This window comes from Elephas maximus, chromosome 12 (assembly GCF_024166365.1).
Source record: "Elephas maximus indicus isolate mEleMax1 chromosome 12, mEleMax1 primary haplotype, whole genome shotgun sequence".
In the NCBI taxonomy this organism is placed as follows: domain Eukaryota; kingdom Metazoa; phylum Chordata; class Mammalia; order Proboscidea; family Elephantidae; genus Elephas; species Elephas maximus.
In genome coordinates this window covers 102,379,283-102,406,492 of record NC_064830.1, presented here as the reverse complement: position 1 = coordinate 102,406,492, position 27,210 = coordinate 102,379,283, and the positions used below count along the sequence as shown (strand labels likewise).

The 27,210-nt window shown below is 47.2% G+C and overlaps 1 protein-coding gene across 4 annotated transcripts in view; it reads right to left on the bottom strand.

Annotated features, from left to right (window-relative positions):
• The window catches only part of TRRAP (transformation/transcription domain associated protein), a 126,917-nt gene that overhangs the window by 33,883 nt on the left and 65,824 nt on the right, over window positions 1–27,210 (bottom strand). For 3 of the 4 annotated variants that reach the window (XM_049902657.1, XM_049902656.1, XM_049902658.1), the window contains exons 31-50: window positions 24,138–24,206; window positions 19,709–19,828; window positions 18,067–18,186; window positions 17,086–17,250; window positions 16,814–16,995; window positions 16,398–16,596; window positions 15,987–16,115; window positions 14,533–14,799; window positions 13,056–13,262; window positions 12,130–12,288; window positions 11,895–12,029; window positions 10,364–10,474; window positions 9,059–9,205; window positions 7,343–7,556; window positions 6,505–6,630; window positions 4,279–4,425; window positions 3,058–3,257; window positions 2,343–2,464; window positions 1,794–2,007; window positions 1,141–1,320 (exon numbers count right to left, since the gene is read on the bottom strand). In XM_049902657.1, coding sequence (XP_049758614.1) covers window positions 1,141–1,320; window positions 1,794–2,007; window positions 2,343–2,464; window positions 3,058–3,257; window positions 4,279–4,425; window positions 6,505–6,630; window positions 7,343–7,556; window positions 9,059–9,205; window positions 10,364–10,474; window positions 11,895–12,029; window positions 12,130–12,288; window positions 13,056–13,262; window positions 14,533–14,799; window positions 15,987–16,115; window positions 16,398–16,596; window positions 16,814–16,995; window positions 17,086–17,250; window positions 18,067–18,186; window positions 19,709–19,828; window positions 24,138–24,206 — 3,213 coding nt within the window. Of the gene's footprint in view, window positions 1–1,140; window positions 1,321–1,793; window positions 2,008–2,342; window positions 2,465–3,057; window positions 3,258–4,278; window positions 4,426–6,504; window positions 6,631–7,342; window positions 7,557–9,058; window positions 9,206–10,363; window positions 10,475–11,894; window positions 12,030–12,129; window positions 12,289–13,055; window positions 13,263–14,532; window positions 14,800–15,986; window positions 16,116–16,397; window positions 16,597–16,813; window positions 16,996–17,085; window positions 17,251–18,066; window positions 18,187–19,708; window positions 19,829–21,587; window positions 21,642–24,137; window positions 24,207–27,210 lie in introns of all 4 variants that reach the window. The other variant, XM_049902659.1, reaches the window with a different exon arrangement.

The window sequence follows — 27,210 nt, the reverse complement described above, 5'->3', positions numbered from 1 at the left end:
AAAATACAAATTTTAAACACTAGAAATGGTAAGATTATCAGTAATGATTATTCCTGAGGACTGGTGCAAGTCCCACATGCATGTAAATTCCTTCTTACTTGGAGAGAAAAACCATGTTCAATGGTCTTCAAAATACAACCTAGCTGCCTCAATCACTCAGGGTCATGGCACAGAGTGTTGTTGGCCCAATGTTTTATTAGATTCATTCCCAAACCTTATTTCTGTCCAAAGCACAGTCAACAACAACTCAATCATCAAACTACTCCTCTGCCAACAAGAATTGTTCTTCATTTGAATTAATTCATCCCCCTAAAATAGAATACTCACTAACCTAAGTCAAGTTCTCAACCATTCTATATGCTCCCTTTAAAGTATATAAAATCCCTTCCAAGTGTATAATTTATTTCACACAAAAAAGTTATAGAAAGAAGAACACATCACTAAATGATCTAGGGTTTAGCAATAGTGAAGACAAGCCTAAATTCTTCTTTGTTAACAGAATGAACACATCTTCTGTATGTGGGAAAGGAGAAAAACTCCCCCTTTCAGAGAAGACAGGGCTCAACACTGGATTAGCACTGTCTTCGAAAACCCAATGCTCCAGAGAGGTTGAGCTTCCCAAGAGCCAACAACCTAAATAAACAGTCTAATAAAAAATCTATGCCTGGGGTCGTACCCATCACCCCCTCATCACAAGGTATTAAAGGCCTCAACCCTGACTCAGTCTACACGGGTTGCCCACACCAGGAGCAGGTGGAGATATAGAAGGTTCTGAGGAGGTGCTGGTGGAACCAGTCAGAACTATGGCTCCTTCATGGGGGTATCACTCCCGAGAGCAGTGCTTTGCAACACAACACAGGCCACTTCTCACTTGGAGAGAAAAACCACAAAAACAGTAGAATATTCTGTACTGAGCAGTGCTAGCTCCTGATAATGAGATCTGCCTCTAAACTAACAGCAGTACAAGATACCCGTTGAGTTTAACCTGGAACTTAGGTCCCACATTCAGAGCTCTCAGGTAGAGACAGGCTTTGATCCCTGACTCGTGCCCTAAAGAGAGCCAAGGCCGGTATAAAATTCTCCCCAGGGGAATGGAGATTCTGTGTGGGAAAGGAGGTGCCTCAAGGCCAACAGCATTACCTCCTCCTTGGACTCGCTGTTCTCTCGCTCCCGTGGTTCCTGCTTGACGTGCGTGACCATGGCGAAGGCCGCACGGTCGTGGCTGTCAGCCAGGTTGATGACATTGGTGATGGACGGGAGCATGGCCCCTTGGCAGCTGGTGCCGATGGGGGTGCTCTTCTCACACACGGCCAACAGAAGCTGAAATGGAGTTGTGGAAAAGACAAACATACAACAAGTGCATGGCATCTGGGGCGTGGGGACGCAGTTAATATCTGAACATCCAGTCGTCGCAACTGGTGCATTCCCGCCACTGACTATACCAGCCCCCAGCTCAGTCCACGTTCCCCTGGTTAGATGGAGGAGCCCTGCACTCAGGGCCCTCAGACTCAAAATCTCCACATCCTTCTTCCCTGGCAGATGGCCCCCCTCCTCCGTTCGCAGAGGCACCTCCCAGCGATGGAAGACACAAACCCGTGCTTCATCCATTCCCAGCTTTCTCATAAAGGGCTTAAAATCAGCCCCCAAAAGCTTTAGCTGCCAACACAGCTGTATGTTTACTTGGTCCTGCTAGAGATTAAGAGTTGCTTTGCATTTAAGATTCCTAATTCGCCTCAAGCAAGGGGTCGTAACACGCCACGTCCCAGTCACAGATGGCAAGTGAGCCCTCCTACCTCAATGCACTGCTTAATCCAAAAGTGATTCCCCATGGCCTCCCAGTTCTGGGAGCAGGTCACATAGAGCAGGCGCTCGTAGACCCGGCGCTTCATCGAGTTGTCAAAAACCTCAAAAAACTTGGCCCTGATGAGGGGCTGGGCACAGCGCAGCCCCGAGAGGAAGGCTGGCTCGAGTTTGGCAGTCAGCTCGCTGCCACACAGGGTCTCGTCTCTGCAATCAGAGAAAGGATACCAGGTTGGAAAAGCCAGGCAAGGCGGTGGGCTCCTCCAGCCACAAGCCAACGAGCAGAGATGGGGGATACCCAATTTCTCAAACGCCATTAAAAAAGCCAAGGGAATGTTGTAAATCATAGCAGGATTCACTCAAACGGTTTATACAGCATTCGAGAAGGTTCACTAATGATGCCAAAGCATGGTGTCTACTTTAGGACTTAAATGAGTATTTAAAACTTGGGCGTAATTAAAGATTAAAAAGCATGCCATGCTGGTAAACTGAGAACATGTCATGGGCCACTACCTGTAATATTTGATAATCATCGTAGTTACCTGTAGACATAGTTAACGAGGTCCAAAAACTGGGCATTTAACTCAAGGTCTTCTGGAAAACGCTTTTCTATGTAGGTCATCATTTTCACAAGCAAAATGGACTTCTCCCGGAGTGTAGGTGTCTGCATGAATTTGGTTTTTAAGAGAAAAACTCAATTACTTCTTTTTGAGAAAAGACACGTTCAAAACTATTGCAGCCACCTGTTACACTCTTTTTTAAGCTCCAATTCTGCCAAGTACAATGAAACGAAGGTCATTTCTACACAGAAAAGTCAGCGGTGGTTCTGGTTATCTTTGGATGCTTAAAATCAAGACAGCCGCCAGAAGAATTTCCCTAGAGATCACCACTCACTTTGGAGAGAAAGCAATTAAACTAGTTTGCAAGGATCTCACCAAGTGATAGTCACTCAGTATTATCGTCCCTTTGGTTTACCTTCACCACCGTATCTACAAGAAAGTTCATTTAACATTTTAACACGAGTATAAACCACAGTAGGATGAGTGAGCAGCTAACCTTGAGTTTCTATTTAACGTCGTTAAGCCCACTGACGAAAATCCATTTTAATCAAGAAAAAATACTATGACTACAAATATGAGACAAAATTATTTTACTTCAAAAACTTTCAGCAAGAAACCTAAAAGGTGATGCTTGAATTCCTTTTAAATACACAGGTAGATCACCTGGCCAGCACCCCGACCCTCCTCCACAGCTCACCTGATTGGCTGCCATTGGGGAGTTATTTTTCACCCACTCCTCCACAATCTTAACCACGGCGCGGAGGATCTTGGCGTCAGGCGATTTTTCGATGAGGGACGTCAGAATGGCCTGGATGAAGTTCTTCCGCATCTCCGTGCTCATCACGGCCAGCCTCGTCTTCACCAGCTCCAGGCTGAGCATCACCAGCTCGCTTGTTCCTGCGCACGGGGAGGAAGAGGACACGCCCATCTCAACAGACATCCAGCCCGCAGCTCCTGTGCGTTACTTTGGGTGCAAGGTTCTGCCCACTTCCCCCGCCGATGTTTTCTCCGGCATTTAGACTCTGGGGCAGTAGGGTTCTCGCCTTCCATGCAGGAGACCCCAGTTAGATTCCTGGCCAGTGCACCTCATACGCAGTCGCCGCCTGTCTGTCAGTGGAGGCCTGTTGCTACCATGCTTAATAGATTTCAGCAGGGCTCCCAGACTCAACAGAACTATGAAGAAATGTCTGGCGACCTACTCCTGAAAATTAGCCAGTGAAAACCCGATGGATCACAACTGTCTGATCTGTAATCCATCAAGGGGACGGTGCAGACCAGGAGTGTTTTGTTCCGTCGAGTCGAGCGTCGCCACGAGGCGAGCCGACTCCACAGCCAGCTCACGACAGAGCTCTGGAAGTGAAGTGACTCATCACTCTCTTTCTGCTGCACCTCACAAGGGTGACCCATAACAGCCCTCCCTCCGAGGGGGCCAAATGATGGCGCCGATGGTCCAAAATCCCCTGCATTCCCCATCCTGAAGTCACAGTGGCGGCACTTGTGTCTAAGGCATGTCTAGCAGTGGGCCAACCCGTTGCCCCCATGCACAAAAAATACCCACCAACATGTCACCCCGATTCCTGGAGCCCACTCTTTATATCTGGAAGCTGCAACTCAGCTCTTTCTCAGAAATGACTTGCTCTGGTTAAGCCATCTCTGTTTCGTACCAATCGCTGGATAATTCCCATTTGGAGGTGGAAACTCCACATAAACGTCTATCCGTTTCCATCCTTCTTCATTCTTACATTCACAAACCTTGAAAGTCGTTCATTTTTTAAACGAGTCTTGGTTTGGTTTTTCATAGAGCAAATGACAACGTGAACACCAGGGAACCCGTTCGCGTTAGAATTCGGTCGCACTGCCGGCACCATCTGGGTGCTAACTAGCCTGTGTCAACAACCCAGGACACCAAAGCTGTCACCTGAAGTGGCTTCTGTGCTTCCCGACGCTGCCTGCGGGTTCAGATGCTCCCGGACCATCTTCTGGAGCGAGCGCATGAAGACAGAGATCAGCCTGTCGATGTAGCTTGGGTTGTTGCTGCACGCGGACTTGAGGATCATGAGCGTTCCTACGACGCAGAAGTTGCCGGTTGTTTTATAGGAGAGTTAAAAGAAACGAGTAATTAACAAAAGCGTGCTATTTCAAACACTGTACTGACAAAAACCCAAATCAAACCCATTGCCCATTGCGACCCTACAGGACAGAGCAGAACTGTCCCGTAGGATTTCCAGGGAGTGACTGGTGGATTTGCACTGCCGACCTTTTGGTTAGCGAGCAAGCTTAACCATTGTACCACCAGGGCGCCATCCTGACAAAAGGACAGACTAATCCTAAATGTCAACACTCTAAGTTTTCCTGCGATGTACGCTACATTTTGAAGTACCGTTTTCACTCCTGTTCTTCATCACAGCAGCGGCGTCATGCTTGAGACCTAACCTTAGTGCCTCAGTGCAAACGGCACCCATTTCATTTCTGGATTTTGTTTTAAGTTATGGCAAATCACCCTGATGAAGTTTTTTGTCTCGTGACATATTTGGGAAAAGAAAAAGAAAATCTATCTAGCCTATCTGGGCATTACAGAGAGCTCAGAATTGAGTTTACAATTCACTCTGTAAAACTGCGTGAGATCAATAAAACTCAGCAAAGCTATCACCAGAACATAAACACCAAGTATATGGGGAAAAAAAAGTCATCTTTCTTCACGGGCATTCTGACATCCCCTGACACCTGACACACACACTCAGTGTGAAATCTGTGCTCACGGAACAGGAGAAGGGTGTCTGCCATCTGCAGGTGCAGTCAGCCCAGACAAGGACGATTCCAGGTCTCCTTTGTCAAGTCGCCAGTTCTCAGTGGAGCAGCCAGTCCATTGGGAGCAGTCGAGTTCTGAGACCCCTGACACTTGATGATGATGATGATGGGGAAGGAGTGCTGGCCACTGCTGGCTGCCACGCTCTCCTCCACCGAGTGGGAGTCAGTAACCGTGCTCACGGAGTGAGGTGGCCACTCAAGGAGCCCTCTGCAGGTCCACCTCACCCCACCCTGCCCCCCGGCCCCAGGAGGGTGGTGTCCCCTCTTTTGGAAAGAGTCCTTTGGAGAATTAACTGTGATGGAAGCCAGGCTGCAAACCAGGATCTATAGTAACGATCCCACTTTAAAAAAAAAAAAGTCACAAAAATATTCCTCACTACCCAAATCTACCTGGCCTCAGAGTGGAAAAGCAACCTTGGACAGCAAGGGATACCATTTTAACCATGTTTACCTGGCTCCTGAATTTCTGACAGTGTATGGCCAGAGTTTAAAGAACAAAGAATTTACCCAAGAATAATGTATTGGATTTGTGAATTCAGACACAAGAGTCTGCTAGCAAGGGCTATCTCTATACGCATCTGAACACACGTGTAACAGGAAAGAAACACAGACACCAAAACGCTAAACAAGATGATCAACGGGCAGAGGTGCTCGCAGGTGACTGATTCCACTTCCCCTCATTTGCATCTTTAAAATTTCATACACTGAATATGTAACAAGGAAGAAAAACATGTTAAATTGCTAGTCCAAGGTTTACCTGTAATCTGAGACATGAGTTTGACACAAAGCAGAGTGAGGGTCTGTGCATTTGACTTCTAGGTCTCTGGGGGCCAGTTACCCAGCTGCCCTGATTTACTTGAGAAATCCACTTTCCTTTCACCTGGTCAGCCAGAGTCTCACCAGTCAGAGGGGACAAGACCGTGTCTTGTCAGCGGCTTATTAACAGGTGAACACCATGTAAAAGGCAGTAGCTCTACACATCTGTACAAGGCTTCAGTGATATGTCTGTGTTGACTATAAAATGGGTCAGTAGGCTCCATGTGCCCAAGTACAGACCCTCTCACAACTAAATCCTATATCTAAGACCAGAGGCCAGAATAGAAAAAGTGCCAGGGATAAGAGCAGGGGGTGGAGGGCATTTCCCTCAAAGACCCCAAGAAAAGGAGGTGTTGTGTATTCTAGGCAGCACACACAGACACCCTGAACAACATGGAGGCTCAGAAGTTCCTCTTAACAAGCCGAGCCTTTCCTAGAAGGAAATCATGTTCAGTGACCAAGAACCTATTGGTGCCAAATGGAACTGATGCTGGGAAAACCAGGAAAGACATACACTCACCAAAGAGCTGGGATGGGTTTGCACTGGTGGCCTTCTCATAGTTGGTGAGTCCTTCGTAGATGACTTTCCCGACGGCCGCATAGAGGCACTCCAGCTCTTCATACTTGGAGGCCACACTGGAGGTGCCTGAAGGGAAGTTGAGAACTGAGCACTGCCGTCTGGGCTCTCACGCCTGTCCCCACCGCCAGGATGCTAGCTCTCCACACGGTGGGGAGAGAATTTTAGTTGTTTTGGTATCTGCAGCAACTGGCGCCATGTGGTGCCCAGTAAACTTTTGTTGCAAGAATGAGAAACCTATACACAGTAATAATGTGATACTAGCCAATGTGCACACACGCACCTCAGAGACACACACGGTAATAACCGCTGTGATTCTAGCCAGTGCGCACACGCACCTCAGAGACATGCACGGTAATAACCGCGATGTGAATATAGCCAATGTGCACACGCACACCTCAGACACACGAGTCATCCTCTCCCGCAGCAGGGTGGGTGTGATGCTCCTCACCGGGCAGGTGTCCACTTTACAGAGCGGAGTGACAGCCTTTCTGCCCACCAAGCCTTACTGGGACGTGTTCTAAGTTACAATACCCCAAATACGATATGGTCAACTGTTCAGTGTTTGATAAAATACTTTCACCTAATCTCCCTTTAACACCTTAAGAAAATGGTTAATGTTCAGCTAGTAAATAACAGCATTTGCCGTTATCAAGTTTTTCTGTGATTATTTTAAGAGGCTGAAAGTGCAGAGAAGTGGGATCATGAAGTGCTCAGTACATGACTGCGGGGTGAGCAGGCCCAGCCCCGAGGGAAGGCACTGATGGAGAACGTCACATACTTGGCTCTGTTGGGAAAATGCTCATCAGGCGTGAGAGAAGGCTGTGGACAGCTCGCAAAACTTTGGTGTTGCCACATGTCATGCAGGCGGCGACTCCACGCTGCAGGGGCTTGAAGCTGCTGAGGATGGCTGGGGACTGGAGGACCGTCAGCAAGAAACTCAGCACTTCCAACCCAGTGCAGATATTCCCGTAGTTCACCTGATTGGGCTGCTCCTGGAAGGGAGAGCACAGGCCACATGGAGATGAAATAGATGCTCTAGTGAATTGTAGAAACATAAATCAAGCAGCATTTAAAACTACATGCCAGTAAATATTTGGAAATTACGTGAAAAAAAACTCAAGAATGAAGAACACACCATTCATTAAAAAAAAAAAAGCCACCATATTAAACACTTAATTTTATTAATGCAATAGGACTTCATAAGTATTTTTTTATATAAATTTGCCTCAAATATTTCATTGAACCTCAAAAAAAAAAGCTCATTAAAGACATCGCTACGTTTTCAAAAACTGCTAAAATCTGGAATTAAAAAGGAAAACCTACTACAATAAAATTTGCATTTATCCCTTTTTTTAGTTAAAATATACGTATCCTTCCAAAAAGAAGTACCTTTCAAACTGTCTTACGAAGTCAATCTAATAGGTGATGTCAGTATTTAAGAAAAATTAAACAAAACCTTTCTAAAACAGAAAATAAGTGCGTGGTTTGTAGTAAGAGCAAGTACCGTTTCCTAAGAACCTTTTCTTTCTGTGGTTTATACATGCACGCACCTTGCATATGTACTACATGTATGCACTGGGGTATGAGGTAAAACAGGTGGGAAGCCACTGTGAGCACGGCACACTGCTGCATGACGATGTTAGCATGCAAAGTGGCAGAGGCCGTCCACTGCAGCTAAGCTTTCAACTATGACCGTTTAATAGGACAGCAATCTGACCTTTCCAAGAGATTTAAAAAAAATAATCTACGGGCGATGTAGAAATTACGCACCAAACTAGCATCAAAGTATGTGCTGCCGACTTACTGGACCTGTTGACCATAACAGAGACTGTGTTGTATAACCTTTCAAGATAAACTTACACAACAGCATTAGTCTTGGCAGCAGGAAATCAACAAATGCCTACACCAGGGTTTATAATCCTGATAGTGAAAGCTCCAAATTCCGCCTGCGATGGTCATGAAATGAATGAGGCGAGAATAGTGCTTTCGCTACCACCAGAAAATTAAAGAATAGTGGTATTTACAAAAAAAAACCCAAAAACACCACCAATAATCAGCATTTGGGGCTATCTTCTTGTTTCCTATCCTTATGAGTACAACATAGGGCTTGGTAACAAATCATATGTCCATCGTTAAAATCTGTTTTAAAAACTCAAATTTATTTTAAAGGTTGCTGCGGAAGTCAACAAGAAATGTTTGTTCCAAGCCAACTCTTAAGTCAGTTTAAGAAATATGTCTGCAAAATCAAAGAGAACTGATATTTTGTTTTAAATCCTAAGTGTATTTGAGCATCGGAGGCAAGGGCTGAAGTTTTAAAACCATTTTTAGTCAATGAACTGCTGCCCCCTCACTAGCAGTCAGAAGACCAAGTGGAAGAGGTGTAACCGTGGCAGGTCTGTAAGACTTGGGGCCCGGTGGCCAGGCTCAGAAGGGACCTGGGAATGGCCGGCATGAGCCCTCACGGACCCCTGCCCTGACAGACTTGTGCACCTACCACGGTCATCAGCAGCTTGTCGAACCACTGGAGTTTGAGTTCGGACTTGGACCACATGTCTGGTCGTAAGGCAGTCTTCAGAAGATTCACACAGCGGCGGGAGAGCACCTCCCCGGGAGAGCCTGCGGTGTTGGTATTGTCGTTCACCTAGAAATTCAGTCAAATTAAAGCCCAGATTCCCCACAGGGGCTCATAGTCATGCTAGTAAGCACTGCTTCTTGACTGAGCACGCATCCTCACACCCCGCCTCTTTCCCAGCTCCACCTGACCCCTCCCTCCCCCACCTGATTCAACTCAGCTGCTCTGCTTCAGGAACCCTGACCCTCCTGACCGGAACACCTCCCAAGACACCCGCTTGTTTGCAGTACCGGTCAGTTGGATTCGGCAAGCATCTATGTGATTGCTCAATTAAGGCCAGGAAACTGTGGCAGGGCCAGGCGCCTCACCTAGCGTGGTACCTAGTGTGCTGTAGGCCCCAAGAAGTGGTTTATGGCTGAATAGTTCAGTAGATTCTTTCTAGTACTTGGAAATTCTCAACAGTACTGCAAGGTATACTATTTTGTTTAATGATTATATGAACTTAAGATTCCCAAATACAAATAACCCGCTGCTGTTTAGTCGATTCTGGCTCCTAGCGACCCCATAGGACAGAGTAGAACTGCCCCACAGAGTTTCCAAGGAGCGCCTGGTGGATTCGAACTGCTAAACTCTTGGTTAGCAACCGTAGCACTTAACCACTATGCCACCAGGGTACTTAAAAGAATTTCATATACAGCAGTTTTTTGAAATATAAACATTGAAAGTTTCAGAACTGAGTTCTCAGTAACTCCAAGAACATCTATATTGACGTGAATGATAAAACACAACAGTTATAAAAGCCCTGAAATCACGAACTCCTGTACATATTTTACACAAGTCGGATCACCCCAGTACCTTTATATGTATCACTCTCATTTTAAGAATGAGAAAAAGAAAACTCGCAGGTTAAATAATTTGCCCCAAATCACTGATCTACTGTATTTCAGCAATACTAAGATGCTGTTAATGATAAGACACGTTTTATTACCACTGACGGAAAAAATGCTCTTAAAAATCCTGAGTTATAAATTTTACATGCAGATTTTAGAAATGTTAACATGTCATGGAATCGAGGGCATCCGGTATTATAAAGTGACAGAATTCGTTTCCAGACCCTGGCTTGTCGATTTCTTTTCTGACTAAACGGTCACACACAGCATTCTGGAGTACTGCTAAGCAGTCTTTGTTCTGAAGAATCCCTGACATAAGACATTCGGAATCCCACACCTGGCAAGCCACGCGGATGAGGAAATTCACCACCGTGTCAGTGTGCTGCTTGTCAATGGGCTTGGAGAGAAGGGAGTCGGCTCCAGGCAGTGACTGGCTCCTCCCAAACACCTAGAAAAGGACTACTGTTTAGCCAGGAACAGACTTCTGAACACAGAACTTCCGGCAGAGGGTGTTTCCTCATTCAGCCAGCTCATAGGTGCATGGTCCCTCCCAGGTACAGAGGCTGTTCTCTCTCTGCCCTCATGGAGCACACACACCCAGCAGGAGAGCAGAGAATAAAGCAGCTATGAAGAAAACATGAGAAAGTGTGATGTGAACAAGAACAAAAGGGGCATGGTCAAGGAAGGTGAGAAGATGGCATTGAGGTAGACTCTACAACTGAGAAGAAACCAGCCATGAGTAAAAGATAAAACAACTCCAAGTAGAGGAGAAAGAGCAAAGGGACACGTCCTAAGCGAGCGAAGGACCTGGAGTGTCTCAAAAGCGAGGGAAGGTCTGCATGCCGGGGGCACAGAGACAGGATCAGAGAAGAGGAGAGCAGTGAGCAGGCCTGGAGGCCACGGCCAAGAGCTCAGGTTGTACTTCGAACACATGGGGAAATCACTGCAGGGAGGGTTTACATGAAGGGAAAGACACTAACTTAATGTTAAACTTTTCTTTGTGAAATGTCTACAGATTCACAAGAAGTTGCAACAAAGCACACAGGTCCCATGAATCCTTTACTCAGCTTCCTGACAAATTTTAAAAGGAAAGTGCTTTGGGACTCTGACTGCTTTGTGAAAGCCATACTGGAGAGGGGTACGAGTGGAAGCAGAGAGGGGCCAGGAGGTGGTTTCGGCAATCAGTGAGCAGTGAGGGAGGCTGGGAGCAGGATGGTGGGTGTGCTAGGCAGGACGGACAGGCCCTGCCTGCACGCCAGGTGTGTGGAGGGCAGTGAGGGACAAACCACAGATGGTCCAGGTTGCTAACCTGAGCACAGGTGGAGGTGGGTGCCACGTACTACGATGAGACAGTGAGGGGAAGAGTTCAATCTCAAGCACACAACGCTGGAAGTGTAACTAACCAAGGCCACGTTACCCACCAATCCAGAGGTTAGAACCCAGGACAGTGAGAACCCAGGATGCTGCGACGCCTGAAGAAGGGTGAGGACAGTGATCCCCAAGGACCCTTGTGGTGGCTGCACTCCAAACACAAAATAAAACATGTCTGTCTTTTTGAAAAATTAGATCACAACATGGATGCACGTTCTCAATCGCTCTTCTTCTCTGAGTTTCCCTTGACGTTTTTACGCCAGTGATTCACCATCATCAGAACTCTATCGGTACTGAGTGAGTGCCAAGAAAAGCAGGTCTGGTGACTGGGGAAACACCTCGGTGAGCCATGTGGCGTGGAGTCCCTGTGTGTGGAACACAGCCTTTCCGGCACGGTGCTCAGCACAGTCAGCGTGTGTTCAACAGAAGGATAAGCTCTCATGGAAAACATGGTGCCCACAATAGAAAGCCCATCCCGGGGTGGGGCGCCGTCTTACTGCACTTATGGCTCCCGTGGCTGTCCTGAAGCGCTTCACTTCCTGGGCAGAATCCACCGACAGGCCTCTTTTAATGGACGATGAGACCGAATTGACTCCTTCTCCACTCGAATTCGTATCCATATCTGAATCCGGCTTAAAACACACATACAAACAAACATGACTTTACTGACTGACTTCTAGGGAGATGCACCACGAATACAATCAGGGCAGCATGAGGGGTCGGGGTGCTTACCTGCTGGTCCTTAATCCTCTGCAGCTCCCACTTGATGACGACTTCTGACAGGTCCACCGCCAGCCTCCTCTGCTCGATGGTGACACTGGGTGTGAAGCCCAGCCTCTGCATGGCGCTGACCATGTGCTGCACCAGGTGGTGCCGCACCGGGTAGTACACCTGCGCGGGCGCAGCGGGCTGGTGTCACTGCGCACCCAGCACGCACGCCGCACACCCGTGTACCACACACAACCCTGTGCTCAAGAATCCCACACTGTAACTTTGGCAAACAAACGCTCATCACCTTCCCTATGTGTGTGCATGTCTGTGTCTGTGTGTCTAGCCCTCCCCTCCGGGGCCCAGAAGCGTCACAGTACGTTTCAGCCTTCCTTCCAGTACCATCTTTAAAAAATGCTGAAGAACTCAATTCCCTCTAGGTAGGTGAGTCTAGCCACATGGATCAAACTTCAGACTTGACGTCATCAAAGTTTAAGGACGTACCAAGAAGCAAATTCCCCATGCTAAAAGAGCTGGCAGCAAGAGAACTGCCCTTCAAAGAAATCCTTTTTCCTTTACCCAAAATCTGTAAGAATTATTTACAGAGGAATAAATGTCACTGAGCGGTGGTTTGGCTATATGAATAAAGAGCTTGAGGCATGTATGGCTTTTCAAGCCAAGGAACCAAGTCCTGGACTTATGGCTGTCTCCCACTTGGAAGTAGCAACTTACACGTACTCGGAGTTAACCGAGCACTTACAATAAAGCAGCAGTTTCAGACAGGCAGGAGCACACACCTGGAACAAGGTCCCTACATCCTAGCAAGTTCTGTACTGACGAAGCCACGCACACATGCACACGCTCATCGGCACACCAGAAAGCTCTGCCGAAAGACCAACGGCCGCCCTGTGGGGCAGCCACGTCCCAGGGCGCTAGCCGTGCCCGCGCACCTTAAAGTGCTGCACGATCAGGTGCAGGATGTGCACCAGCTGCGGCACCGTGTGGCCCTCTTCCACGATGATCTTCCTGGTCCAGTGGGTCAGCATCTGGTGCCCATCCTCCATCCTCGCCGGCACCGCAGGCGTCAGGATGGCCATGGCCTGCCTGACGATGGCTCGGGCTTCCATTGCGTGAGCCTTGAGAAGACTGTGAAAAACCTGAAACAGCAAAGCCGTTCTCATGTAGCCTTGGAATGAAGGCTTAGACAGACAGATAGACAGACAAAATCCAAAACACAAGCAATCGCTTAGAAACAAGATGGGATATTTCTGAAAAATAATTTTTAAAAAATTCCTTAGGCTTCTCCATTAGAAAACAACTTAGTTGCTTCTTCCTTTGTTAAGTTTTGGTCAGTGAATGCATCCACTCAGCACCCACTGTGTGCCCTGGCAGGGCGAGGGTGGGAGAAAAAAAGAAAGAAGACCTGGCTACTGCTCTCGGGGAGCTTAGGTCTAGCAGGCAGTTGTCTGGCTACTGAATGGAAAGGAGATCAAAATGGACCACATCAGGGCTAAGAAGCTCTCGCAATAGTTAGAGCGAGGAATGGAGGTCTGAGTGAAGGCCACGGTGATCGAAAGACCTGAATGACCCTGGGGAACTGAGGTTGGGGGGCGGGCACTGGAAATCCACAGGACTTGCTGATGCCTGGATGATGGGGAAGGTTAAAGGGAGGCAAAGAGGAACCTCCAGATTCCAGCCTGGAGAACTTTGAGGGGAGCAGTGCCAACCCTAGAGCCTAAGTTCTATCTCAGGCCTGGGGGATGGCGCTGTCGGAAAGGCCACTGGCTCTGTCTAGGCCTGGGCTGTAACACCACAAACGTCCACCAGAGGGAGAGGTCAGAGGAAAGCAGTCAAGAGCAGCCTCAGAATAGAACTAGGGGTGTCGGCTGTCAAGTGCTAAATGGAGCAGACATTAGGCTGCACACTCAAGGATACAATCACATTCGTTCCTACACAGAGACATCAACTGACACACCCAGGGTCACAAGCTGCTGAGTGGAAGAAATAAAACTCTAACCCAGGGCTGCCTGGCATCAAAGTCTAAACCACTGAGAGACTCAAGGCAGACATGCTGGATGCCACCCACACTGCGAGGGGTAGACAAGATGACAGTTCAAAAGTGCCTGTTGTCTGTGGCTGAAAGGAGCTGGCCAAGGCCCGGGACAAAGTGTCCCCCATGGCAGAGTTGGACGCAGGGAGCAGGTCGGGGAGCCTGAGATGGACATGGGAGACGTTCTGTTTCTAAAGCAGAGGATCACGAGGGCAGGGTGGTAACGGGGTGGAGGGAGCCAGAATGAACCCCCGCTGGGGTCCCACGGCTTCATGACACGGCAGAGATGAGCATCTTAAACACTGAAGGTGAAAGATGACCAGGGAGCAGCATGTGGAAATATACGTGAAGGTAGGGCAGGCAGGCTTACGACATACCTGAAGCACAATCTTCTTGTGGATGGCAAACTTGGCGATGATGTGAGCCAGGAGGAGGTGCCCGCTGTACTTGCAGGCTGGGTCGACGCACGCCTTGGAGAGCAGGCAGGGCCATGCAAAGGTCATCAGGCGGCGCAGCTTGCTGTTGCGGTTCTTGTTGTTGTCGTGGATGTGGTGGGGGGCGTGCTCCACCAGCAGCGTGGCGTACTGCAGGAGGTGAATGCGCAGCGAGTCCAGCATGTCGGCCTGCTTCTCCGGGTCGAGGACCTGCGCGGGTAGAGAAGGGAGGAACCCACTTCCGGGTGTGAACCGTGTTACCTTCTGGGGCACACACAACGACTTTAACCACTGAGACATCTGAACTTCCACTGAGACAGACTGAATAGACTGTGCTTCTTATTGGAACTGATGAATTCAGAAATACTGATTCACTCTAAAATGAGGCTGCCTTTAAAAACCTCACTAATCGGACAACACACGATACAGGGGATGTCAACACATCTAGACTAAGCCAAAATCTAAACAGTTTCCTGAACACAACCCCAGCAGGGGCAGGGGTCTGGAGACCATGGTTTTGGGGGTCATCTAGGTCACCTGGCATAACGAAGTTCATTAAGAAAATGTTCTGCATCCCACTTTGGTGAGTGGCATCTGGGGTCTTAAAAGCTTGCTATCTAAGATGCGTAATTGGTCCCAACCCACTTGGAGCAAAAGAGAATGAAGAACACTAAAGACACAGGAAACTATTAGCCCAAGAGACAAAAGGGGACGCATAAACTAGAGACTCCAAGAGCCTGCGACCAGAAGAGCTAGATGGTGCCCGGCTACCATCAATGACCACCCTGACATGGAACACAACAGAGAGTCCCTGATGAAGGAGAAAAGTGGGGTGCAGAACTCAGATGCACATAAGAAAACCAGACTTAACGGTCTGAGACTAGAGGAACCCCAGAAGACACGGCCCCCAGACTTTGTTAACCCTGAATTAAAACCATTCCCGAATCCCACTCTTTAGACAAAAATTAGACTGGACTATAAGACATAAAACAAAACTTATGAAGAGTGTGCTTCTTAGTTCAAGTAGATACACAAGACTATACGGGCAGCTCCTTTGTGGAGGTGGGACGAGAAGGCAGAAACTGGTTGAATGGACACGGGAAATCAGGGTGGAAAGGAGGAGTGTGCTGTCACGTTATAGGGATAGCAACTAGGGTCACTTAACAGTGGGCGTATAAATTTTTGTATAAGAAACTGAGTTGGAAACTTTCACCTAAAGTACAATCAAAAAAGAAACTCACTGATAACAACTGCGATATAACACTCTGCTACGCGTTAAAGCCATCGGGACCAAGAAACCCCACAGGGAAAGGCATCATCTCCATGACGCCACAGCACCCACACATGCATTCATCTGGAAGCGAGTTTTCAGACTGCTGCACGGTTGGTGAGCTCACCCTGGTTATAAAAACGCTGGTGATGCTTTCTGGATTGTCTCCTTCAGGATTAGGAGGTCCTAAGAGCTGCTCTCCTTCCCCTTTCTCAAAGCTGTATAAGAAAGCAGGATTCAAAATATGCTGCAGAACCTACAGGAAACAAAAAAGGAAAAAGCTGGAAAAACAAAGCCATGAAAAGAGACATCTGCCTAGTTCTCACTTCAAACCAGTCATTTTCTAAAAGCAAGCAAACAAATGACTTTTCCTCACTGGCTTCACTGCAGAGTCTGCCTCCTGTTTCTTGACAAGGGTATTTCCTCACCAACAGCCAGTAAGTGTCACAGGCGCTGCCAAACACTAACAGTGCCCTAGGTTCCCAGGATAACTGGTCCCAGACACCTGGAATCTCCTACTGTCAACAGTGCGACCCACCTTGGCTTTTAGTTCATCTCCAAAGTTGGGGTCACTGAAGTCTACAAAGCGGAAAAACAGGGCCCGTTTCTGAGCAATGCTGTAATTCTTGGGAATCTCTTCCTCCATGTACTCTTTTAAGAAAGTCATATTGCAGAGAAAACGGCCAGTAAAGGCTCGGAGCAGCTGGAAAAGCAGTTCTATATCTCCATAATTCCTCCTGAAAGGTCAAAACGAGAAAACAGAATAACTTAAGGCAAACTTCCTAACTATCAACTCTGATTTGCCTTTTAAACTCATCAATGCTGTAGCCCATTCTCCACAACAAATGTGGCCACATGTATCCCATGAACCACAGCTGTGTACCGACTGGAGGTAAGGCCCACGGGACAGGACATGCCAGGTGCAGCGCAGCCCAGCACAGCAGAGGCACCCACTTGCAGTAGTTCAGGAGGCAGTAGGCCAGCAGCTTAGGCTCTTTCCAGTTGGTGGCGGCCATGTTCTCCTTGCGGTGCCTTTCTTGAAAGACGTCACTAACCCACACGCGTCTCAGCTGGCTCACCAGGGAATGCTGATTGGCCAGCCAAGTGTCATCGTTCTTAACAATAATGCTGATGATCTGCCAGGCGGGAAACAGAGCACGGACAGGGTTCTTTCTGGGTCTCAGGAAAACGTTTGGGTTCAGGTGCCAAGGGTGGGGAGGCATTACCTTGATGGCCTGGAACTGGAGGTCCAGGCGCATGGTGCTGGTGCTGGGCGAGCCAGGGCGCACTGCAGCCTGCGTGCCACCAGGCAGCAGCAGGGTGATGAACCTGTTTGGGTTGGCAGCCAGCACATCACGAAGAGGTCTGGCATCTTTGTGTTTTAGGAAACTCTGAAAATAAAACACATACACGTACAAGCAAAAAAGCTGTTTTAAGCTAACCAAAGCCCACAAAAAGTTAGATGATACATACTCTAAGGTTTTTTTCTAAATTTCTCTAACCCATTGCCATCGAGTCAAACTCTGACTCGTGGTAGCCCCATGAGTGTCACAGGAGACCTGTGCTCCACAGGGTTTTCAATGGTTGATTTTTCAGAAGTAGATCACCAGGCCTTTCTTCCAAGGTGCCTCTGGGTGGGTTCAAACCATCAACCTTTTGGTTAGCAGCCAAGCACTTAAATTTGCCCCACTCAGGGACCCCTTGGAAACCCTGGTGGTGTAGTGGTTAAGAGCAACGGCTGCTAACCAAAAGGCTGGAAGTTCGAATCCACCAGCCACTCTTTGGAAACCCTAAGGGGCAGTTCTACTGTCCTTTATGAATTAGAATCAACTCAATGGCAACAGGTTTGGTTTTTTTCAGGGACTCCTTATCTCTCTAGGCTAAAAAAACATCGCTGTACGCACACTTTAAGTGCCTTTAAACAGTGCTCAAGCTTTATGGTTTCCATAAACCAGGAAGTGCATTCACTCTCCGGTACAGCTAGGGGTGGCACACCCACTGCCCTCCCCTGCAAAGCCAACAGAGTGGCTCCCAGACTTGAACTCTGCACAAATACAACGAAATAGCACTAACGTTTCTGATACTCAATACACTCAGGAAAAATAAAGTCAAGACACCGATCAGTGAGACAGGAATTTAAATCTCTTGGACACATTAGTTGACAAAAATTAGCAGGGACAGCCAGCCCAGTTCCTCACAGCTCTTACCATAAACATTCTGCTCCACTGGGGGTCGTTCAGGGTGGCTTCCATCATGAAGAGCTCCACCGTCTGTGAGGGGTGCCGAGTCAGGAACTTGATCAGAGGCTCTCTGAACGGACTGCCAGCCTAGGGCACATGAGGGAATCACGTCAGATGCCAACCCCGCCCTGGTTTGAAGTGCTCCCTCCGTAACTGGCTGTCCACCCACCTCACACAGTAATGATGCCACGACCCCTCGTAACTGGTTTCCATGCACCTCACACAGTAATGCCACATCCCCCTCGTAACTGTTTGTCCACCCACCTCACACAACAATGATGCCACGTCCCCCTCATAACTGGTTGTCCACGCACCTCACACAGTAATGAAGCCACATCCCCCTCATAACTGGTTGTCCACCCACCTCACACAGTAATGATGCCACAACCCCTTGTAACTGCTTGTCCACCCACCTCTCACAGTAATGAAGCCACATCCCCCTCATAACTGGTTGTCCACCCACCTCACACAGTAATGATGCCACAACCCCTCATAACTGGTTGTCCACCCACCTCACACAGTAATGATGCCACGTTCCCCTCGTAACTGGTTGTCCACCCACCTCACACAGTAATGATGCCACGACCCCTCGTAACTGGTTTCCATGCACCTCACACAGTAATGCCACATCCCCCTCGTAACTGTTTGTCCACCCACCTCACACAACAATGATGCCACGTCCCCCTCATAACTGGTTGTCCACGCACCTCACACAGTAATGATGCCACGTCCCCCTCGTAACTGGTTGTCCACCCACCTCACACAGTAATGATGCCACGTCCCCCTCCACAACTGGTTGTCCACCCACCTCACACAGTAATGCCGCCATGTCCCCCTCGTAACTGCTTGTCCACCCACCTCACACAGCGATGATGCCACGCCCCCCTGGTAAATGGTTGTCTACCCACCTCACAGAGTAATGATGTGCACATCCCCCTGTAGCTGGTTGTCCACCCACCTCACACAGCAATGATGCCATGCCCCCCTGGTAAATGGTTGTCTACCCACCTCACACAGTAATGATGTGCACATCCCCCCATAACTGGTTGTCCACCCACCTCACACAGTAATGATGCCACGTCCCCCTGGCAACTGGTTGCCCACCCACCTCACACAGCAATGATGCCACGTCCCCCTGGAAACTGGTTGTCCACCCACCTCACACAGCAATGATGCCATGTCCCCCTCTTAACTGGTTTCACCTCATACAGCAATGATGCACAAGTTCCCCTCATAAATGGACCAGGCGCTCCTTCCATGACTGGTTGTCTACCCACTTTGCACAGTAATGATGCCGTGTCCCCCGTGTAAGTCGTCAAGCTGCTCCTTCCATGACTGGATTGTCTACCCGCCCCGCACAGTAAGGATACACATCTCCCCCCTGTAACTGCAGGAGGCGCTCCTTCCATGGTGGACTGTCTACTCACCTCACAGAGTAAAGATGTACATGTCCCCCTGGTAACTGCACTGGGCTAACAACCTCGAGTAAATATTAATATCTAACATCCTTACACTGTTATATCAACCAATTTAAAATTTAATACAGTAAAAATATCATATGCCAACAGGTGGAGGAAAAGTCACAATCAATCCCAAGTTTGACCCTTACCTCTATCAACATAGCCCGCTCTGTCTTCATGACGACCTCCAACAAAGGCTTGACCAGAGTTTGAGGTGCAGCTGGGATCAGGTGAAAAAGGTTTATGATTGCCGAACAAATCTTCATTTCCTAATGGAGAAAGCCAGAAATTATAAAAGGGCCAATTAGTTTCACTAGCTAACACTATCGACGAGACCACAGACCCTACCACAGTCTAACTACATTTGCAAGGCTAGCCACTGGAAGCAAAGAGTTAACATGTAAAAAGCCACGACTTACCCACCGTGGTTTGTAACTGTGTCCTAAGCAGACTAACTGCCCTTGGCCTTGCTGTACTGTCAACTGTGGGGAGAGTGTCTGGGTGTGCCTCACGTGAGGGGGCTTTGTTTGTTTCCACGCCCACTGGCAAGGTATTGGAAGTGACCTTCTGAGTCTTCTGTGTTGGAGCCCCTGACCGAGGAGGGGGACCACTTGTGTGCTCTGAGAGCATGAGGACCGTTCTCTCACTCTGCCGTGACAGCATGTGGTCTTCCCAACAAACTGAGTTCTGAGGGCACAGGCTGCTTTTGCCCTTACAACCTAGCACAAGGAAGTCCTCAAAAAATACTTGACAAGGAGTTTGCACAGCCACAGGGAAGGTAAGGGCCCCTGCACCATGTTGAATGTGACAGGCATGACTCTCACATGGTAAAATGGGGATGATAACCGCTAGCCAAAGGGGCCACATTTCCAGCACCACTTGAGGTATTTCTCAAAATTCCTTTTTAAACCGAAAGGCAAAAGAGTGGGAAGAATAAGAAAAACTGGCTCAGTGCGTCCCCATCCCACCTCGAGAGTGCTCTTCTGCAGAAGGCTCAAATCCTCAGAGAAGATTTTACCCTGAAGTTGTAACATTTGAATGTAGTTGTTGCTGAGTGCCACCAAGTGGATCATGACTCATGCGGAACAACGCTCCATAGGGTTTTCTAGGCTGTAATCTTTACAGGTACAGCAGATCACCGGGTCTTTCTCCCACATAGCCGCTGGATGGGTTCGAACTGCCAACCTTTCAGTTAGCAGCCGAGTGCTTAACCACTGTACCATCAGGGCTCCTCAACAATCAAATAACGGTGCTTTTCCATGATGGTTTTTAGTTTTCAAAGCACTGTCATAAAGTCACTTCTTTTGATCTTTACAATGCCACTAGAAGATAGGAGCGACATGTTATCTCATCCCCATTTTACAGGAGAAAAAAAGCTTGGGGCCTGACCGTCCAAAGTCACAGTGTTCTGTGTATGTCTGTGTGTATGAGAGAGAGAGATGCAGGGAGCCAGGTGGGGAGGTTGTAAATTGAAGGTAGTCAGTAAGTCACTCACGGCTCCCCATTTCCAACCAAGATAATAAATTCTTCGTGGGGTTTCCCTTCAAGAAGTTGTTAGATGTATGAGTTCATACGAACATTATGCTAACAAAATCCAAATGAATCTTAAGTCGTATTGAGAGACTGCAATTCTAACGTATAGAAAACAAAAAACCTGAGAATCTTGTTTAAAACTTCTGAGACAACACATGCTTGGCACCTGGACAGTTCACAGCAATGGGACCAGGACAACTCCGCCACAGACAAGACAATACGGTTCACCGCACTCAAAGGCACAAGGCACTCCGCCCGGGACAGAACCACAGGACAGCTAACAAGTCACAGCAAAACCAAGTACGACAGCAACCCCCGCCTGGGCCTCCACTCCAGTTCTCACCTCTACCCCTTCCATGGCAGGCTGAACCAAAAAAAAATTACAGCATGAAAAAAGGCAACGGAAAAGTGAAAAAAGAAAAAGAAAAGAAATGAAAATATAAACTGTTCTTCACATTTCAAGTCATAAACTGACTTTTAATAGGTTGTTCTCACCTCAAACTGACAGAATGGAGACAGGGAACATCTCCCGCACTCGGAAATGCTTTCCTGAGGATGGGGAGGAAAATCATCTTTTTTCTATTTATGTTATTTACAGAAAAACTTCCCATATACTCACAACACAGTAAGGATTAGAGGATAAACAGGACAGTACAGACAATTATCAGCACACACACAATAATTAACAGATACATAGTGGCAGAAAACACATCTTCCACCCTTCTATGTCAAACACAGGCCTTCTAACGGAAAGCACCTATTTTAACAGTGTATTCCTTCCCTAATTAAAACTGTAAAACCAGGAATTTCAGAACTCTTGTTTAGGGGGCAAAACCTGTTGCATGCAAATACACTTAAAAAAGGTTTTGTTCCGAGTTAGTAACTCATGCTTTTATGTGAAGTGTTAAGACATTTAAAAAAAAAAAAAACTTTCCCTCTTTCTAAAGTTGAAAGAGTTTAGCTGGTTTAGGGCACCCATTAGGCATCTCTGAGGCCCACACTTACAGAAGAACATACAAGCCATGATACCACCCATAAGGTGACTGGTTTACCTTGTGAAGCCAACCACAGTCCTCCCAAAACCAGCTCTGGGTGGGTGAGGTGGGGGGAGGAAGGGCAAAGGAGCAGAACTGGCACAGCAGGCTGTCGTGAGCTCTCCCCCCTGGAGCTCAGTGTCACAAAGGGATACCTCCCTAAACACCATGACAGTGCAGTGGTATCAAAAGGGCTACTCGATGTTACGGAGTTATTTATTTTTCAATCAACTATTTAAACAGGTCTTTAAGGAGAGTGTTACAATTAGGTAATGTTATCTGGGGAGTCTATGAAAAAAGAACAAACTACTTTTCAAGACCCATTCCCAATCCTGCATGACATCTACAGAAATGGATCAGAGCTGAAGAACAAGAAGGTGGCCTGGCCCTGGGCTTTAGGTGGAGCAGCCCTGGCCGCTCTGCTGTTGGACCCCCAGATACCATGGTTCTGAGTTTCAGGCACGCAGCACCTTCGCGGAGCCAGATCCTCCCAAGTTGTTCAGGCAGCAAACTCGAAAGGGGTTAAAAATGTCTCAGTAGGAGCTCGGTGACTTCCTGATGCACACGTGACTCCATCCCCTGTACGACTGCTCCCCCCTCCAAAAAAACCCACGAAATTATTTGCTGCTATTACTGAGGGAATCTTTTTGATCCAAGGAAGTCATTCATCTGCCCACTAGAGTTTTTAACGTTTATTCCAGAATTGACTATGTGTTTCAGAGAATTAGCAGCTTATTGTTAAAAAAAAAAAAAAAGTGAAATTTAAAGCACAAATACCTAATAGATCAGAGACGGGGAGGAAAGCTACCGAGGTTCTCGACCCTGCTCCCGAGGGTGTGCGCTGCTTTAGCGCACTCTGCCATCGCCCGCAAGGGCCTCCTGACTGCTCTCAGCATATACAAGCACGAACCTTCAAGAGGCCACGCGCAGTACAACACTCTTTCTAAAAAAGTTGAAAATCCTGGTGTAGTTTTGCTTAGCTGACTGTTTAGAAGCAGCAGGAAATTATGACTTACGTAAACACTTTGACATAAAATGGTCAACACAAAGAAGAAAGCAAAAAAAAAATTTTTTTTTTTTTTTTAAATTGAGTTGGGATGAAACACGGCACCCAACAAACAGGCACAAGAGGACAAAAAGCCACGTTCATTATGCTGCTGAAGAAATCTAGGAAGTTCCCTAACCAGGATAAAAAAAAAATACTGCTGTAAAATTCCACTAGGTGTAACAGGAACTGAGGGAAAACACAATTCCACAGAGAGGACAAGCATTAACTTAAAAAATACTTTAAAAAATATTAACATATACAAACAAGATTAGATTCAAAACAGCAGAAAGCATTCATTTTTAAGAGACGTCCTTAATGACCAACATAATTAGAAAGTTTTAGCTGAAATGGTTTTCCCTTAAAACCATAAAAAATGTGTTTTAAAAAGCACTAGTCATTTAGCTTTCAGCAAACAATGGGGTGGGGGATTTAGACCTAGAGTACATACAACATGCTGGTATTTAAGGGATGCTTCGTTACATACTCCTGTATGCTTTAATAAGCCCTAGAAAACCTCTAGTAGGTGTTATCAGGCAATAATGATTAAACACAAATGCTTACTGGCTACCCAGCAATGGAAAGCAATGGAAACAATAGCTGAGGAAGGCACCACCATGTAAACAGCTGCTACAGTCTAGAACAGTCTAGAAAACACACTGTAGGAAGCAAAACTAATAAAATTGAAATAGGGACATTGCAAGCTTCCCAAATTCTCATAAATGGAAACATCATATTAAATCAAACAATAAGGAGAGTTTAAATAAACACAAAAGTGAATATTTAGCAATTAAGAGAAATGAAAACAAAATGTCATGCTAATAAAATATATTTAACTATTTACATGAACTGTAATCACGTGAAACTAGCTTGCTGATCGGTACTGCAGTTAAAAGCACCAACCGGCAGTAACCTTGACAATGGCATGCAGCTGACTGCCCCTCCCCAAACAAGCAAGCCACTCACGTTTCCGTCGCTCCTCTGGCCCCCTTTGTGGGTGATGACCACCACTTCCATCCACTTGCGCAGATGTTGCTGTTAGAAAAATACATTCTTAGACTCTTTTCTTCCTTCACTTCCCAAATGCTGCTCTCAGGTGAAACTGTATGTAATCATTTATTGCCATCGTAATTCACGGGAGAACCGTGTGTCCCTACTATGTAAGCCGCCCAACCATCCAGCTAGGGGTTGGAGGCACTGGCACTTGCTTCTGTTCTGTAGAGAAAGGGGCTGAAACAACTCTGATAGAATGTGAGGCTCCTGGGAACCTGGCCCTTGTCATGTCAGGCCTTGTCATTTCACTGCTGGATTCGTTTCTGTCACAGCTACTCCCCGAGAGCAACAACATGGCAGCACCATGCTGGGTGTGGGGGAGAGAAGTGGACGAACAACATCATCTCTGTCATCATGGAGCTTGTGTGTGTGTGTGTGTGTCTGTGCGTGCACGCGCGGGGGGACAAAGTAAAACACAGAAGTAAATGCTGTGTGCAGCCACATTTATGGTGAGGGTGACAGGAATCAGGTTTGGATGAGGGCTGAGGGCCCCGCTGGGTACCTGGGGGTCAGGCGTGCAGAAGCAGAAGGGACGAGTACCCCAGGCAGACAGAGAAGAGGGACAAGGGCCCTGAAGTCAGAAATAGCTTGGGGAAATCCGGAAACAGAAAGGTGGCCGCTGTGGTTGAAGAGTAGTGGGTACTGGGGGTGGGGTGGGGGCTGAGGTGATCAGAACAGATCCAGCTGGGTCAGAGGTGAACAAGATCAGTGCAAAGGGACAGCAATAAGGCTCTGCATTTTGATACAGGAGCACAAGAAAAGAGATGCCCAGGCCAAGGCCAACATTAGCCTGACCTGGGCCTGCTAGAGCCACACTCCAGCCACCTCCCACCCCCAGTGTCCAGCAAAACCCGGCAAACAAGTGCTCAGAGTCTATAAGCTAAAACCACAAGAAGAGTACTCAAAAGGCGCACCATTAGTACCAGCATTGCCCAAACTTGGCTCTAAGAGCACCAATGTGCTGCAAGAAGTCAACACGTGGCTTTGAAAAGGACTTCTGGTAAAACAGGCCTAGGAAACACTTTCCTTTAAGACAGGGCTTCCTGAACCTTTGACATCCTTATAGACTCTGTAAAGCTTCAAGAGGGGAACATAGCAGATTGCTTCCCAAACTGTTTTTCATGGAAACCTACATCTTACAAGGCAAGTTCCAAAAAATGTATGTTGAGAAACACTCAATACGCATTCCTTCGAACACTAAGTACTAGGCTGCTGTTTTATCCTCCCGTCAGAAAAAAAAAAAAAAAATCCCAGAAGGATATTAATTGCCAGACTATAAATTCATGAACCTGTTATCATATTAGAATGGCCATTTACACCAAAGATAGAAGTGAGACTCTAACAGCACTTACAGGTGCAGAGGGCGGCCAGCTGCAGCAGTATATGCTCTATTTTTAGAGTCCCCAAAGGAAAAAATGATAATGCAGACTGGTATTTAAAATTCACTTTTTGTTCAATGAGGACATACCCAAGGCAACTAACCACACGCGAGACTTTGAGATCAGATGTCAAGCAGTTCAAATTTAAAGAAAGGAAACTTTTCAGTTTCTTTTCATTAATGCTCACTCTGTATGGTGAAGTATCTTCATCCCTTAAAACAGTGCTGAAGACACATGGTTAACCTCGAAGGCATGTGTGTCACCTAAAAAAAAAAAACCTAAGGAGACCAGAAACTCCCCCCGGTGGAAGCGCGGCACCCCAGTGTAACTATCGTTACTGGTTGTATACTTAAAATGGGTCAAATGGCAAACTTTTTCTTATATGTTTTAGCAGGATAAAATTTTTTTAAAAACCCACAAAGCTGCAGCAGGGCAGTAAATAAGGGACAACACATCCTTCACCCCGACACCTGACGGAGCACAGCGGGTGGGCACAGGGGGGTCAGAAAGACCCGCCCCACCAAACGCAAAAGTACGGGAAGCTCCAAAAAACCCAGGGTGGGCCTGCAGGAGACGGGGCAGTGGAACGGCTGCCACCGCAGCAGCCAGTCACTCTTTACCCACCTATACCAACGCCCTCTGCTTCCAGAGTGTTTCCAGCCATTGAGAAGGCACCAATGATGTCAGAGACAAAAAACATTCCCTGAACAAACCACCAACACAGAACCCATGTTCGTTACTTTCAGGTGAAAAAAGCCTGCTTAAGTCAGAAACTACAGCCTGCAGGCAGTTTTCTTTTTGTCCTGTCCTAAAAAAAAAAACCTGTACAACAAATGGTCACTGAATGAACTCCCTGCTCACAAACAGATCTGAAAGGTTAGGCTGAGGGTCAAGGTCGGAACAGCCGAGTTGCTTCAGGCAGCATGCGAGAGCAGCCAGGGATGACAGCTCACAGAGGGAGAGACGAAGAGTTTTAAAAAGGAGGGAGGAGTTTTAAAAAGGAGGGAGGAGTGTAAACGCACTAGGAGCGCCTATGCGTAGGCACCAGCAGCTGTACTCTAGGGCGGAAGGCGACGACCTGCCTCTGCTGCTCCAGTTCCTCTACTCCATTCCACCACCTTGCTGTCTGTACGCCTGCACGCTGACTGGCAGGGATGTATGTGTATGCATGTGTACTTGGAAGCTTACATGGAAAAATAAGTCCTGCGATTTCGGAAATTCCCTTCCATGTCATACTCTGTTTCCCAATTACACTCTATCATGAGGATAGTGCCTACAGTTTTTATGACCAATCGGAACACTAGCAATTGGTAGTTAGGTTTTTGGTCATTACTTCTGTGTCTGTAGATACGAAGAAGCCAGTAACTAACGAAAAGAGCTGTGTGGGTTTCACACACATACACACACACGTATGCATACATGTACATGTATGCATATGTGTGCACATATGTGCATACACACTGTTTGTCGTTTATAAACAAAAAAATACTTGCAGCACCTTACAGCGTTTGAAGGGCCAAAGGCAATTTAGGAAATACAAGCGTGGAAAATAGTGTATGTTGGCAGTTACGTACCATAAAATCCTGTATTAGCAAATTACTATTTAT